This window comes from Labeo rohita, chromosome 14, assembly GCF_022985175.1.
Source record: "Labeo rohita strain BAU-BD-2019 chromosome 14, IGBB_LRoh.1.0, whole genome shotgun sequence".
Taxonomy (NCBI): Eukaryota; Metazoa; Chordata; class Actinopteri; order Cypriniformes; family Cyprinidae; genus Labeo; species Labeo rohita.
In genome coordinates, this window is record NC_066882.1 from 23,770,614 (window position 1) to 23,787,936 (window position 17,323).

At 32.2% G+C, this 17,323-nt stretch overlaps 1 protein-coding gene across 1 annotated transcript in view; it reads left to right on the plus strand.

Moving 5' to 3' along the window:
• The window catches only part of pigg (phosphatidylinositol glycan anchor biosynthesis class G), a 175,741-nt gene that overhangs the window by 106,774 nt on the left and 51,644 nt on the right, over window positions 1-17,323 (plus strand). The window contains 1 exon segment of the mRNA XM_051128200.1: window positions 16,313-16,504. Coding sequence (XP_050984157.1) covers window positions 16,313-16,504 — 192 coding nt within the window.

The window sequence follows — 17,323 nt, forward strand, 5'->3', positions numbered from 1 at the left end:
CGCAATTCGTAGAAAACAAGTCCGAATTTGTAGTTTATATCAGACAGTTCTGACGTCATTTTTTAGAATTGTGAGTTTATATCTTGTATAAAGACAATTCTGTCTTTATAACATGCAGTGGAGAGTTAAGTCATAATTGCAAGATATACACTTGCAATTCTGAGAACATATCAGTCTTTTTTTCCCCTCAAAATTGGACTTTAACTCGCTATTGCGAGTTTATACCCCACAAATCTGAGAAAAAAGGTCAGAATTGCAAGATACAAACTTGCAATTGTGAGAAAAATAAGTCAGAATTGTGAGGTATGAATTCACATTTGCGAAAAAAGAAGTCAGAATTACCTGTTTTTATCTCAAAATTCTGACATTATTTCTTGTGATTGTGAGTTTATATCATGCGATTCTGAGAAAACAAGTAATAATTGTTAGTTTTTGTTTTACAATTCTGACTTGATAACTCGCAGTTGTGAGTTTATATCACAATTCTGAGAAAAAAAGAACTGCAGTTAAAAAGTTGCAATAAGCTTTATTTTTTTTTTTTTTTTTTTTAATTCAGTGGCAGAAACTGGCTTCCATAGTTTTCTGAGTTATGTTTGGTAGGTGAAATACTGTGTAATTTATTTATATATATATATATAACTTTTATATATATTTATATAAAATTTATATATATATAACAAGCTAAAAGCCATCTCGGTCAAAAATGAGAGAATGATACTGGGTGAATGCTCCTGACACGTATACGTCCATCAAATACTTTTACTTCAAACTCGCAACCTCAGCCCAATTAGGAGTACCTGTACTTACATGGAAACCTATACAAAGTAGAAAGAAACCAGAAAGAAATGTTAATTTTAAAGAAAAACGTGGATTGGATTGGAAGATGGATTTAGAGGCTTTTGCATCTGAACTCTTCACACACACACACAAACACACACACACACACACACACACACACATATATATATATATATATATATATATACTGTATATACTGTATATACTATATATATATATATATATATATATATACTGTATATGTATATATATATATATATATATATATATACTGTATATATTTATATATTGCTCAAATTAATTTCTCCAGTATCTAATTTTCCCCAAGGCTGCGTTTATTTAATCAAAATTACAGTAAAAACATACAGTAAAATATGGTATTGGAAATGCAGCTCTTTATGTGAACTGAGTGTCGAGTCCAGAGTTAAAATATATAAAAAATTCATATAAATGTTATATAAAATACAATACATTATTAAATATATTTAATTTTAGCAACAATAAACAATATTTTTTAATTATTAAAGTTAATTATTAACTTTTTTTAAATTTTCTTCTGTCTTTTTGATTTGTTAATTTTTTGTTTCCTTTTTTCTGTTCTTTTGTGACATTTTTAGTTCGCCATTGTTGTTTTTTTCCTTTTATTTATTCTTCCATTTATCTGCTCTGTTCTTTTGTTTGTTTGCTCAGTTGTTTTACTTTTTTTTTTTTGTTAGTTTGGCCTTTTTATGTTTATTTTTTTGTTTTTTGTTTGTTTGTTTGTTGTTTTGTTAATTATTTTTTTCTCATTTTCTCACCAAGACTGCATTTATTTGATCGAACATGTAGTAAAAACAGTACAATTGTGGAATATTATTGCAATTTAAAATAACTGTTTTGTATGTGAAGATGGTTTAAAATGTAATTTATTCCTATGATGCAATGCTAAATTTTCAGCATCATTATTTCAATGTCAAATATACTGAATTGCGGCTCAAGAAACATTGCTCATTATCATCACTGTTTAAATCAGTTGCGTTTTTATTAAAGGTGTCATATGATGTTGCTAAAAAGAACATTATTTTGTGTATTTGGTTTAATTTAAATGTGTTTACGCAGTTTAAGGTTAAAAAAACACATTATTTTCCACATAGTGTACATTATTGTTGCTCCTCTCTGCCTCACCTTTCTAAAACGTGCCGATTTTACAAAGCTCATCATTCTGAAAAGCGTGCTGTGCTCTGATTAGCCAGCTATCTGGTACGTTGTAATTGGCTGAATACCTGAAAATGTCATCCCCCTTGCCATGTTGTAATGCCATGATAAGACAAAACAATAAGACCTATTATAAATGAGGCATTTGTTTCATTCAGTGAGGACATGATTACTGATTATAATGACTCATACTGTCTTTTTGCGTTGTCACGTCGCATCACGCCACGTAAACAGAAAACCATGTCTGCATTTGCGAACGTCGAAACGACAAACAACAAGCCCTACTCTACATTGCTCAATACTCACGTTTGAATAGTCAGTAGCAAATTCTTCAAATATAAAAAAAATGTACTTACAGGCTGCGAGTCAGAAGTAGGGTTGTGACGATGAGGAAATTTCCCCACCGGTTAATCGACATGTGACAACACCGGTAATACCGGTATCACCGTGGGGGTGGGGGTTTCCTCTTTTCCTCTTTTTTTCTGCGTTTAAATAGCTTATAAATGCGTGCGTATTATACTTTCACTTTCAGTTTTGCGGGAATTGGCAATTCGGCGTCAATTGTTTGAATGGACGACAACGAAAGTACAAAAAAAAAAAAAAAAAAATCACTGATATTAAACAGAACTTTTATTAACATAACGAAAAAAAAAACACAACGCCATTCTCTTTCTGTAAATTTGACTCCTCTCGTTCTCCTCATGTGATAAATGAAATATGACGCATTGTAGCCATGTTCAGTTTTTAATTATAGTGCATGCTCTCGTCTTAAGTAAATTATTTAGAATTATATTTTCCATTTAATTCAAATAAATATTTAATAAAAAAACGAATACTTAAAAAAAAAAAAAAAAAAAAAAAAATGTGGGGACGGTGTCACGATGGAAAAGTGATGTCACCGGTGTTGCGTCTTAAAACCGGTAACACCGTCAACACTGTCTATCGTGGCAAGCCTAGTCAGAAGCGCCAGCATGTCCTTGCAAAGTTGGAATTGCCCCACTTTATAGAAACAGCCTTTGTGCACAGCCGGCATTGTAGGCTACTCTCACAGGTTCAGGAAACAATCCTCCATGAAATGCGTTGCACACACTTGAATATTTGCGTTGTGGTTTTGAAACAGTGTTGTAAATATAACTTAACCACTGATTGTGTCCTTATTTGGAAGGCCAAACAAAGTACTTTCGCTTTTGCAATGGAACAAACAGCTCCTTCACAACATGGTGGCAGCAACAACAACACTACAGCGAGAATAAAGGTTACGCCTTCTTTCTTTGCGTATACATTTGAGTGGTGTTATGCAAATCTTCCCACACAGTGACACATTTGTGGGCGTGTGTTTGAATGAAAAATTTTATTAAGGTGTGGCCAAATCTTACATTTGTTTGGTGGTGTTATGCAAATCTTCCCAGGCTGTAACAACAGTTATAAATCAATTTAACGTAGGTATTCAATATACATACATATAAACATGATCCACTCATATCCAGAGAATAGAATCTGTGCTTTTTCATTCTGTATGTGGAGTGTTTATAGAGGTGGGTCACACAAACTATACGCTCAAGCTGCCCTCGCTGGGCTTTGCATTGATGCGTCTTCTCAGATGAGATCATGGATCGATAGCTCCCATCTCTTAAGTGCATCACCTGCCGTCCACATCTAAAAAGCCTTCAATGCCACACATAAAGACGTTTCTCTGTATTTCTCTCCCTCTCTTTTGTCCACCAGCCAGCTTTCATGAAGAATAATTATTGCGGTCGTAATAAATCTCTGCGCATTCATACAAGAGAGATGGACATGTGCCAAGCTCTGGAGAGCTTCGGCTGGGGTTACAGGAAGGAGAGCGTGATTTCCTGTCCTTGCGGTTTGAAGCGTCCATCGCTGGATTTCTCATTACATATATGGAGCTTATAATTATACGTGCTGTAATGAATCTCAGCGCAGACGGCTTTTATTATGATTATGTTTAAAGCACACAGCATGAGAGCGAGTGAACTGATGTGGGAACCATCTGAAATAATTGAATTGAGTTTAAAAGAATAGTTCATTCAAAATGAAATGTAAAACAGCATCTTTTACTCACATTCATGTCTTTGCAAACCTATAAATGTTTACTTTCTTTAGTGAAAAGCTTAAAACAAACATACTAATATTGTATTACATTATCATTTTTTGATGTTTGTCCAAGCTTAACTTTGTTTTAAAAAAGTTAATGATTTGAAATGTGGAGTATTGGAAGAAAAGTTTTGAGTGTTTTTAATTTTGAACGCTTTGATCTGTTTTTTTTTTTTAGATGTCTATTTCTGTGTTTGGGATTTGGCGGTGCATATTATTGTTTTAGTTTGCACTAATTAATATTTCATTACCCGGCTGAAACGAGCCCTACGGGAAGAATCTGCATTATCTCTGCGAGAAACGCTTGCTCCTCTTTCCTTCCGCTTAGATATGTTACTAATGCAAATAGAGCACAGCTGTGAAACAGCACTTCATCTGAAGGTTGTGAATGATAGTTTGCCTCATTTTTACTGAGGATTTTATACCGTCTACACTGCCGTTCAAAAGTTTGGGATCAGTAGGAGTGCTTTTATTCAGCAAGGACGCATTAAATTGATCAAAAGTGACAGTAGAGATATTTATATTGTTACAAAAAAAATTCATACATTGCTGTTATTTTGAACTTTCTATTCAGTAAAAATTCTAAAAATCTGTTTTTCAACACTGATAGTTATAAGAAATGTTTCTTGAGGAGCAAATAAGGATCATGTGACACTAAAGACTGGAGTAATGATGCTGAAAATTCAGCTTTGCATCACAGATATAAATTATATTTTACAATTTATTCAAATGGAAAACTGTTCATTTGGTTTGAAATAATATTTCACATTATTACTGTTTGTACTGTATTTTTGATTGAATAAATCTAGGCTTAGTGAGCATAAATGCAAGCAAGAAATTGCCATCCCCAGAATTTTAAATAGTAGTTTGGTTCACATTTCTGAGACCTTAATTGATTACTTTTGTCCATTTTGATTTTATATGATCTTTTAATTAATTTTTACTTGATTTTAAGTTTGTGCATTTCAAATAGGGCTGTCAGTCGATTATAATGTTTAATCGAATTAATTACATGATGTGTCGATTAATTAATCTAATTAATCACAAAATACATTTGACACCACAAAAGATTATTTAAAGCTATTTTTGTGTTAAATGAGAAAGTATCGAGTAGACATTACAAATTGAAGCTTTAGAAAGAAATATTTGATTTGATTTGATTCGATTTATTCAAACAGCTGATTCATTAGGAATGAAGTAAATGGCTGTCTTTATGAATGGGCTTTTGAATCATTGATTCACATGATTTGTCCAAAATGTGGATTCATTCAGAAACTAAACACCACTGTGTTGCTCGGAGACGTGCAACAATTATGTTATGGCTTCAAAGGTTTGCACCCTCAGATTCCAGATTTTCAAATAGTTGTATCTCAGCCTGATATTGTCCTATCTTAACAAACCATACATCAATGGAAAGCTTATTTATTCAATCTCAATTATTTAAAAAATTACCCTTATGACTGGTTTTGTTTTCCAGGGTCACAAATAAGTCTCAGGTGTCCCCAGAATGTGTCTGTGAAGTTTCAGCTCAAAATACCCCAAAGATCATGTATTATATAATTTTGAAAATGCCTATTTTAAGTGGAAGCAGAAACACGCTGTTTTCGTGCATGTCTTTTTAAATGCAAATGAGCTGCTGTTGCTCCCCGCCCACTTTTACAGAATAGGGCTGTGCCTTTACAGCTCGTACCTCAAATACTCGGACAAAAAACATCTGTTTGGTTTCGATTATCGTGTCTGTTGTGCAGAAATCATGCGTTTTAAAGTCATATCAGTTTAAACTTTTAAAGGGTTTTCTGAGCGTGCACATCCAGAGTACGAGCACACAAAGCGGCTGTCACATGGCATGTGAGTATTAAACTAAGTTCTCTTTCATATCATAATGCGCTTAAACTGTCAAATGCACACACGTTTGTTAAAAGGGGTCATCGGATGCTAAGTTCACTTCTACATGTTGTTTAAACATTAGTGTGTGTTGGCAGTGTATGTACACATCCACCCTATAATGATAAAAATCCATGCAGTGGTTTTTAATTAATCTGTAAAAATAATATCCCCTTTTTCAAATTGAGCCATTCTCAGATGCCTGTCGTTGTGGCGTCACACCAACAGAGGCCGCTCCCACGATAGTTGATTGACATGAGCGTCTTACCTAAGATCAGTTATAACAGTCCGACCTCCATGTTTTGATGCTGGAGCAGGAATGTAAGTTCGACAAGAATTGTGCGATTGAGGTGTTGTGTTGCTGGATGTAATAATGAACATAGTGGTCGTCATTTACTCCCGAAAACTGAGCTGCTGAAGACGCAGTGGATTACGCAAATCATTTGTGATCCAGCTTCACTTACAGCAGAAGTGAGTGTAAGGGTTTTTTTTATGAATCTTTGCAATTGCCTTTCCTAATAATGTGCTAGTTAGCAAGTTTAGTGCCTAAATGTGGCTAAAGTAAACATGCTCGTCACTCCACAGAGAGAAGAGAGGGGTGGGAGGAGCAGAGCTCATTTGCATTTAAAGCAGCCTCGACCAGAATGGGATGATTTTTGCAGTGCTGATTTTGACAAGGTAAAAAGGGTGTTGTTTTACACTACCATTGAGAATTTTTAACCAAAGTATATTATAGACTTTTCATTAAGACCCTAAAGAATCATATCAACTTGTGGAAAATGGGCATCTGATGACCCCTTTAAAAACACACAGGAGTAACAAAAAGAGTCCGTTATGTCTGTGAAGGTAAACGGCTGGGAAAGAAATGGCATGTTTATATTAGACCTGTGTGGCAGCAGCGTAATATACAGTAAATAAATCAATAAATGCACTGCTCTCTTGTCTCTGAGGCTGGGACTCTAAATAGTGTTCTGTGTTCATCTGTGCAGCCAAAGACTGAACAGTTTGCACGCTTAGCTTGAACTTTTGCCATGGCGTTAGAACTGGTACACCGCCGTTGCTTGCGAAAACAAAATGAGGATGGTGTTAGTGGAAACGTGCAGATTAAAAGGCAATACTATTACAATAAGATCTCCTTTCTGTGTCACTGGGGGACAGAAAGCTGAGCGGCTGGTTTATTCACATGCTTCCAGAAAAAGGCTTTCCAAAACAAAATTACTGGATTGTCCTTTTTCACTTTTTTTGGGTTGGTAGATGCACTGGGGACCCATTTATAGCACTTAAATGGAAAAAGTCAGATTTTCATTATACGTCCCCTTTAAAAGCAGCAACTTCAGCCTCGCTTTTCTCTGCAGAAAGTCTGTAGTGAACCGTCACAAACTCCTGTTTCGTTGTGCAAAGGGCTGTTTTATTATTCACCCAAAAAGCATGCTTGAATGCACACTTGGAAAATAGAAAGCTAGAAATAGTATACAATCAATGCACCGGATCTGAGAACTCTTACCATTTGATGGCAAAGATGAATATTTTAAGTTTAGCTGATTTGCACAAAAACAATTTTGCTTGCTTTTTATTAAAGATCTTAATAGTCGGACTTCATAATTCATAGGACACAGTTGACACTTGAGCTGAACTTTAGACTCCGGAACGGTTGCACAAATAAAGTAATTATCCTCTCGTTCTTTCGCTCCGTTCATTTGCTCAGATTGACAGGTCTGTTATTGTCCTGCGCTGACCCTCTCTGGTATTATCCGGCTTTGCTCTGACAGAACACGGCTTTCTCATTTCTGCGATATGTCAGTGTTATTGTTTGAAGAGGCTAATTGGATGGGCGTTGCGTTGCGTAGTATTAATTCAGAAGTTGTACTGAGTAAACGTCTACTGTCGTATATTAGACGAGGTTTATGTCTGAATTGACAGGTCTGGATGCTTTTTTTATGTATGCCATCGTGGTCAGCAAAGCCTGAATGTTGCAATTTAGGGTTTTGTGTGTGTAAATGCATTATAGGCTTGAGTCTAAACTAAAAATCTTTAGTGTTTTAGTAAAATATTTTAATTCAGCAAGGATGTATTAAATTGATCAGCAAGTTTAAGATAAGTTTAAAATTACTAAAAGTAAAAGTGAAATAAGATTAAATCTAAATAAAAATATGTAATATAAAATAAAAATGACAAATGCATATAACAAAATTAGTCAAATATAAATTGAGCCTAAAAGACAATATTTTAATTAAACAAGGATGGATTAAATTGATCAAAAGTGACAGTATCTATTAAAAAAAAAAAAAATTGTGTAAGAAAATAAAGAATAATTAAAATATGTTTAAAGTTATTTATAATTTTTAAAAATAATTTTAAAAATTACAAAAGCACAACAAAATTAGTAAAATGTTAACTAAAATCTAAATGAAAACTGAAAAATATATCACCGAAACTATATTAATAAATATTGGTCAATACTATAATAATAATATTAAAATATTTAAAATACATTTAAATTCTTTTAAGAAGTTATTTTAAATGGTAATATTTCACAATATTACTGATTTCATTGTATTTTTGATCAAATAAATACAACCTTGGTGAGCATGAGATACTTCAATAAATAATTGAATAAAAACAACGATATTTACTTAAATATACAGTAAGATTTTGAATGTTTTTTTAAAGAATTATGTTCTGCTCACCAAGCCTGCATTTATTTGACCCAAAATAAAGCAAAAATGCAGCAGTAATACTGTGAAATATTTTTACTAACTGTTTTCTTTGAATATATTTTAAAATGTAATTTATTCCTGTGATCAAAGCTAAATTTTCAGCATCATTACTCCAGTCTTCAGTGTCACATGATCCTTCAGAAATCATTCTAATATTCTGATTTGCTCTTCAAAAAAACAGTTGAGTACATTTTGTCAGGATTCTTTGATGAATACAAAGATCCAAAGATGAGCATTAACTAAAAATAAAAAGCTTGAAGAAATGATAGATATTAATACTTTTATTTAACAAGGATGCTTTAAATTGATCAAAAGTGATGATAAAGACATTTATAATGTTACAAAAGATTTGTGTTTCAGATAAATGCTGTTCTTCTGAACTTTCTATTAGGGGTGTAACAGTACGCAGATGTCACAGTTCGGTACGTACCTCGGTTTGAGGGTCATGGTTCGATACGATTTTGGTACAACAGAAAAAAAACCCAGATCTACTATGCTAGGTTTCTTTTTATTTTAAACAGACAGTAGTACAAATTACATTTTTTTCCACATACATGTGAAAATACTAAATATTGTATCAAATTAATGTCATATATAGGCTATAAAATCTGCAGTACATACATATAAGGAATAAATACTTGAAATATATTCAATTTAGTTAACTGAGGCAAGGGGAAAAAACTCTGCGACCCGTAACGTAGCCTACCATATTTGCTGAGTTTCAGTTAAGTTTTGTGACAGAAAGGAAACTCAAATGGCAGAAAGCGACATACTATTTGTTTTTTGTTTAAGTGGATTTTGCTGGTATGAAGGAAAGTTGAAGTAATCGCGCCGGTGCACACAAACACAAAACATATCAATTCCAGGCTTCTAGCATTGCTAACTTGACAGCGCAGTTGGTACTTTATCAAAATAAAACAGTTAACCAAACATCAGCGCGCCGCCTCACTGTGTCACTTTTAGAACGCGACTGAATACAAAGTCTATAATTTACATAATAAATAATAGTTTAGCATTTGGATGCATTGCAAATATGAAAATATTATGGAATATTTGGATTTGTGCCGAGTAAGAGAGGTAGGATAAAAGAGCACAAAACTCCAATTCGCAGACAGTTGAGTGCACAAGTCTTTAAAGTAACGTTATACTCCTTTGTCAGTGAGAGACGTGTTTCGAATAAGCACATGATCACTGTCTAGTAGGTTTTGTTTTCAATTGCGCAACTCCTGGCATTTGCTGTTCTTTTGCCGGCGGTTATCAAACAGAGTTGCATTACTGCGGCCGCCCCCTTCTGGATTGAAGGTGTATTCGTTGTAAGGCCTCATGCACCGAACCGAGGTGCCTGTACCGTGACCAGAGTATGTGAGCAGAGTGGAGCAACAACAATTTTCCCTCTGAGCTCCGGGTTCACCGCTTCCCGCTCCCGCTCCACTCCTCGCTTACCGATACCAGAAACACCGCTCCGCCTTCGCTCCGTGTCTAAACTATTTCGGTATGTTTGAAATACCACAGTTCTGTTTATAACATATATTAAAAGAAGAAAATCACAGAAAGTAAAAATAGTAAAAATATTTCAAAATTGTATTGTTTTTGCTGTACTTACAATCAAATAAATGCAGACTTGGTGAGCAGAAAAGTCCTTTAAAACATTAAAAATCGTACTGTTCAAAAACGTTTGACTGGTGGTGTACTTTCAGTGTTGAATGACATCCCTTAATAATGAATTTTTCTTACTTTGTCTAGCTTAAACAAAACAGGTTAAACTAAAATTTAAATGAAAGCTGAAAATATCAAAACAAACGCTAATTCAAAATATGAATAAATATGTAATATGTACATATTTAATATGTAAATTAGAAATAGTTTAAAATTAATATACCTAAAACTCAAATAAATATAAATGAAATGTATTTTAAAGACTTATTTAAATAACTAAACAATTATTTGACAAAAAAGCTTTTAAAAATGGCAAAAACACAACAAAATTAGTAAAACTACAATTTAAATTAAAATCAAAGATATGAAAACAAGCGCTAATTCAAAATATGAATAAATTCTATAATAATACGTAAATTAGAGATAGTTTAAAATTACTAATACCTAAAACTCAAATAAATATAAATTAAATGTATTTTAAAGATTTATTTAAATAACTAAACAATTATTAAAAAAAAAAAAAAAACTATTAAAAATGGCAAAAAACTAAAAAATTAGTATTAGAATGATTTCTGAAGTGTGACTGGAGTAATGACTAAAAATTCAGTTTACAGGAATTATTTGCATTTTAAAATATTCTAAATAGAAAGCAATTATTTGCAATAGTAAAAATATTTCAAAATTGTATTGTTTTTGCTGTACTTAGGATCAAATAAATGCAGACTCGGTGAGCGGAAAAGTCCTTAAAAACATTAGAAATCTTACTGTTCAAAAACGTTTGACTGGTGGTGTGCTTTCAGTGTTGAATGACATGCCTTAATAATGAATTTTTCTTACTTTGTCTGCCATTTTGATATTTTCTTTGACTTGTAATGTATTCTGGGATCCTTCTTCTCAGTGCTGCTTTTTACTGTATGTCTCATGCTGGTTTTTTGAAGCAGTCATTTGCATCAAGAACGCACCTGTGACTCCTGTAGCTCGCTAGGTTTTAGATCTGAGCTTCACACTGAGGAATTTTTCACTCATACCTACTTTCCGGAACAGTCTGAGACTATCATACATGCCCTTGCACTTATTTTGAAACCCGACCCTGAAATGTGCACTTATGCACACACACATGCACACAGGCGTGTGTGTGTGTGTGAGATGCATTAGTATTCTTCTGGCTGTCTCGAAGCAGATAGATGGGGAGCAGAGAGACGCTCAGGGTCACTGGCATCGGGATGAAAATTTCTCTCTCCGTCTGCGTTATCAGTCTTTTTTTTTCCTCTACTTCCTTTCTTGCTTGCTCTGTCAGTGGCCTCTCTACCTCATTCTTTCCTTCTGTCTCTCTCAGTCTCACTCTCTCACTGTCTGCTGCCTCCTTTTCATATAATTGGTCCTAAGTACTGAATATACTAAACAAAATCAGCGCTAGTGTTGAGTAACATATCATGTTTGTTTCTTTCAAGTGCCATTTTTTTGGGCAAAGCCGTTTTTAACTTCATGTTGTTTTGTGGACAATCAGACAGTAATTGTAATCAGTGAACTGATTAGTAACCCTGGAGTTTGAGTCTTTTTGAGAACATTAACATTTCAAATCATTTGATTCAATTTTAAGCTCCTTTGGAGTTGGACATGACAAAAGTCATGACTTGCAATTTCAAGAGCAGCTCTGGCTAATCAGACTAAATCAGGCTAATTTAGACTAAAAACTTGTGTGATTTGTGTGAACATTTTTTGAATTATTCATTTAAAGAGCTGCCTTAAAATGAGTCAGTTGTTTAGAAGTCAGATTAAATTGGGCACACAGTTCGCTTGTGAGGGCAATGCGATAGAAATATATGTGGTCCAATTATTGTCTTAATTTTTTGGTGTTCAGTCTTCAACCGTAAATGCATGACTCAGCTAAAACCTTATTTAATTTAATGTGATTCTTTAGATTCAGTGCCACTACTAAATCTAAAGAATCACATTAAATTAAATAAGGTAGTATTTAATTTAAAGTATTTCTTTGCAAAAAATGCAGGTGTTCAAACACCATTGTTGAAGTTGAAGGCAGTGTTGTATGTGTTGATAAAATAAAATATAAATATAAGATGAATATTAATGATTACATACTCAAAAATAAAAAAATAACAAAAACTAAAAATGGCATAAAATACATTAAATCTAAATAGAAATATTAACTAATAAATGACAAAAACACAACAAAAGTAGTAAAACTAAAAATAAAATGAAAACTGAAAATATGAAAACAAAAGCTAATTCAAAATATGAATAAATACTATAATACACAATTTAGAAATTAGTTTAAACTTACTATAATTAAACCTGAAATCAATATAAATTTATTTAAATAACTAAACAATTATAAAAAAAGCTTGTAAAAAACAACAAAATTAGTAAAACTAAAAATACAAATAAAATTTAAATGAAAACTGAAAATATAAAAACAAAAGCTAATTCAAAATATTAAATAAATACTATATGTCATTTAGAAGTAAGTGTAAAATTGCTATACCTAAAACTGAAAGAAATGTAATTTAAAGATTTATTTAAATAACAATTATTTAAAAAAAAAAAAAAAAAAAAATATATATATATATATATATATATATATTTTTTTTTTTTTTTTTTTTTTTTTTTTTTTCAAAAAAACTCAAAAAAGGGAAAAAACACAACAAAATTTGTAAAACTAAAAATACAAATAAAATGACTATACCTAAAACTGAAATAAATATAAATAATTTTTTTTAAAGATTTAAATAAGTAAATTATTTTTAAAAAAAAGCTCATATAAATGGCAAAAACACGACAAAATTAGTACTAAAAATGCTCATAAAATTAAAATGAAAGCTGATTATATAAAAAACAAAAGCTAATTCAAAATATTAATAAATACTATAATATGTGAATTAGAAACAGTATTTAATTACTATACCTAAAATTGAAATAAATGTAAATAAAATATATTTTAAAGATTTATTTTAATAACTAAATCATTATTTTTTAAAAAGCTGAATAAAATGGCAAAAACAAAGCAAAATTAGTAAAACAAAATTAGTCAATAAAATTTAAAAGAAAACTGAAAATCTCATCTAAAAAAAACAAAAGCTAATTCGGAATATTAATAAATACTATAAAAATATGTGAATTAGAAATAAGTTTAAAATTACTATACCTAAAACTGAAATCAATATAAATGAAATATTTTAAAGATTTATTTAAAAACTAAACAATTATTACAAAAACAAACAAAATAAATAAAAATGAATAAAAATGGCAAAAACACATATTAAGAAATACTGTAAAATATATAAGTAATACTAAAATAACACTGGTTGAAGTTTGTGGAAATTATTCCGTTTCAGTATGTATTTATTTAATGGAACTAGTTATGAATAAGAATATACATACATCTGATTTGAATTGAGTAGGTCTAAAAATATTTACCATTGTCTTTAGAAGACAGCTGCCTATGTAGGCTGTAGACAGCATGACAGATCACTAGGTGTTGGAACAGAGCCTCTGTCTGTCAGTCTGTTTGTTCTGTGGGTAATGAGCAGTAGATTGTGTGGTTTTATGTCAGTGCCACATTTATGCACACCTTTAGCACTCACCTTTCCTTCATGTCACTCACACACACACACGCACCTCTGCTTCACTCCGGGACACACACCTCATCATGTCCGCACTGCTGACACACACACGCACACACCTTTTGGCCTGGCCTGTGTGGCCCACACCTGATTACCTTAGATGAGAGAAGCACTCCAGCTGCATTCTGAACACTCACTCACTTACACACACACACACACACTCACATGCTGCGGCTCGGTTTCTCTGCTTCATGAATTCTGATAGACTGATACATCTGACAGTATTTGAGGTTTTTAATATTGAGCTTAAAAATTAGATGTTACCTCCCTCATGAGTCAGTCTCAAAATCAGTTTGGTAAATATTGTTAAATATAAGAAGTATAATCTAAAAAAGTGTTATTTTGTGTGTAGCTCATTTGCTTTGTTTTTTGATTGTATCAGGAGTATAATTATAGATATTGATACAAAATAATTTCTAAAAATCGCATTCACTTCTATAATACAATAACATTTCAAAACAGACCTACCATGAACATTATTGAATACTAAAAAAACATTTTGGCTTGTTGGCTTTGGTTATTCAAAAACGTTCCATTTTATCATTTAGCAAAGATGATGTGAATGTTACTTTGGAAAGTTCAAATAATATTCAGAAATGAACAGTAACATTTAAAAAATGTTAGACATCAGTTCCATGAACAATGTGTAAATAAAGTTTGTGCAAGCATTCCGAGAACATTATTAAACATTATTAACATTATTATTACTATTATTATTATTATTTTTTTTTTTTTTTAAATATATATATTTAGCTGGGTAATCAAAGGCTTATAGTTAACTATATTTGACTGTGCCATCATTTATTATATATTTTTATATATTATTATATTTCATTTGAATTTAATTTTATTTTATTGCTTTAAATCACATTTCACAATGGCGTAAATTCACCACTTCTGTATGAAATCGTTTTGACATTTTTGGGTATAAAATTGAAAAATGTGATTAAGGTGAAAAAGAAGAAAAAAGCAAAGAATTAAATTTTTGAAAATAACACTTTATTGATGTTGATATTTATTAAACAGTTTGTGGTATTTAAAAAAAAAAAAAAAAAAAAAAAAAAAAAAAAACAAACAACAACAAAAACCCTTTTAGACTTAAAAAATAAATATAAACTATTAAGATATTAAGGTACAAACTAATCATTAATAATGATTAACAACTTGATGATTACAACACATGACATTTTTAAAGTCATTAAAATTAAACTTCTGTTGATGTTAAATAGTATATGTTTAAGAAAAAGACATGAAAGCAACATTAATACAGATAGTACGTTTATAAGGAAGTGGCACTTTTTTTCATTTTTTTTGTTCATGGCTCATGAGAATTAAAAAAAAAAAAAAAAGTTATATTATATTTATACATTGATATTAGTATTTTATTGTGCCATCATTGTTTATTATTATCATTTGATCCTTTGTGGGATGAGTAGTTCATTCAATTATTAAACAAGTTTACAAGTCTACACAGTTTTGAAACTTTGTCTTTTTGTCTCCTATTTTTTTATTTTATTTTATTTTATTTTATTATTTTATTGTATTTTACTTTATTTTATTTCAGATTTTATTCCATTGCTTTAAATCAAATTTTGTCATGTTGTTAATTATCTTAAAGCTTGGTGGTTTTGTTCTCTTGGTGGCATTTGTTAGCATGTTTTGTGACTTTTGCTAATCAGGTTCATCTAATGTTGAAACTTTGTCTTACTGATGCATTTTATTTGCTTAAAGGATAAAGCCGAGGTCCCAGCCGAGGAATAAGGGTCTTATCTAGCAAAACTATGGGTCGTTTAAAAAAAATGTAATGCTTTTTAACCACAAATGCTCATCTTGCACTAGCACTACGATGCATGATTATCAGAATTTTTTTATTCTGAAAGTGAACCTATTCTTGAAAAGTGATTGTTTATCATTCATCTCTGTGCCAAGACAGTAGTTGTGGATTTCCAAATTCCCAAGTTACAGTACATGTTCGGTTACATCTTGCCATTCTATTGCACTTTTCCGAGCAAGAAGTGTGAAATTCTGAGTTAAATGGAATGCAACGTATTTGGAGCAGTGAGATTTATGACATGACAGAAATCCAAACGGAAACAGCAACAAAGTGCGTTATTGCACAGAAGCTCATCTTAACAATGAAGATTTGTTGCATCATGCCTGTTTATGCTCTTATACAGTGTTTGTTTTGAGTCCAAATCATAAGGGGTTTGTCTTTCCGCTGTTTTAAATTCAATGTTTGCATGCATACATAAGGAGAACATGTCTGCCTTGTTATTTATTCACCATGTGTGTGTGTGTGTGTGTTTTCAGTGGGGATCATAAGGCATTCCTCTCTGTGTTGGCGGTGGTGTCTCTGGTTCTGATCTTCCTCCTGGTTCAGCGTCACTGCTCGCTGGTGTCTAAGATCGCTCTGGCTCTCGGCCTGCTCGGCGTTTACAGCTATCGCGCCGCCGTCGGAAACGTCCTGTTCCCATGGCAACACAGCAGCCGTGCCATCTCCAAGTAAGTTTGATGATATTTAAATATCTTATTGACATTCCTTGAATGTCAGATGGTGAATAAATTAGCTCCCCTCATTATCGTTGTTGTCGAATTGTCTGAAGTTTCTCTGCTAACTTTATGCTCTTCTCGTCCGAAACCCGGCTGTCGCTAAACATGGGGATGGAGTACTTTTCGAGGGTTTTAAACACGAAAGCTTGATCTAAGATATGATTCTCATTGCCGTGAGTGGAGGTTTGCTTAGTGTAGTCTCAGAAATTATTATGAGGAATTCACCTTTTCCTGCCCGTATGAGCAGGTGTAGCCATTTGTTAATTTTATGGGTCTGGCTTCCAGTCTCATCCGTGTCCAGCTATTTTTAGCTGTACACAACAGCTTCTTCTGCTTCCTGATGTTGCAAATTGGTATGTCTTACCATGTTATTCTTCTGTATTATTGTAATTATGTACACACTGGTTTGTAGCGCAAACAGTTTTACTGTTTACTGCACGTTGTTATTCTTCTCCTTATTTCCCTGAAGCCGGTAATGAAACGGAAGTCTCACCCATAGGCTTACTTCTGCGAAAAAAAAAAAAAAAGAAAATTCAAACAGTTGACAGTAGCCATTGACTTCCAATGTACTGAAACAAATACTGTGGAAATCAATTGCTACCACCAACTGTTTGGTTACTGATATTATGCAAAATATCTTTTTTGTGTTCAAGAGCGAAACTCAGCAGTGTTAATTTTGACAGCGAAATTTGATTTAGTTTTAGTCTGTCTTATTACTAAAATGCCATTTAGTTTTAATCATATTTTAGTCATTTGAATTGAATCTACAGT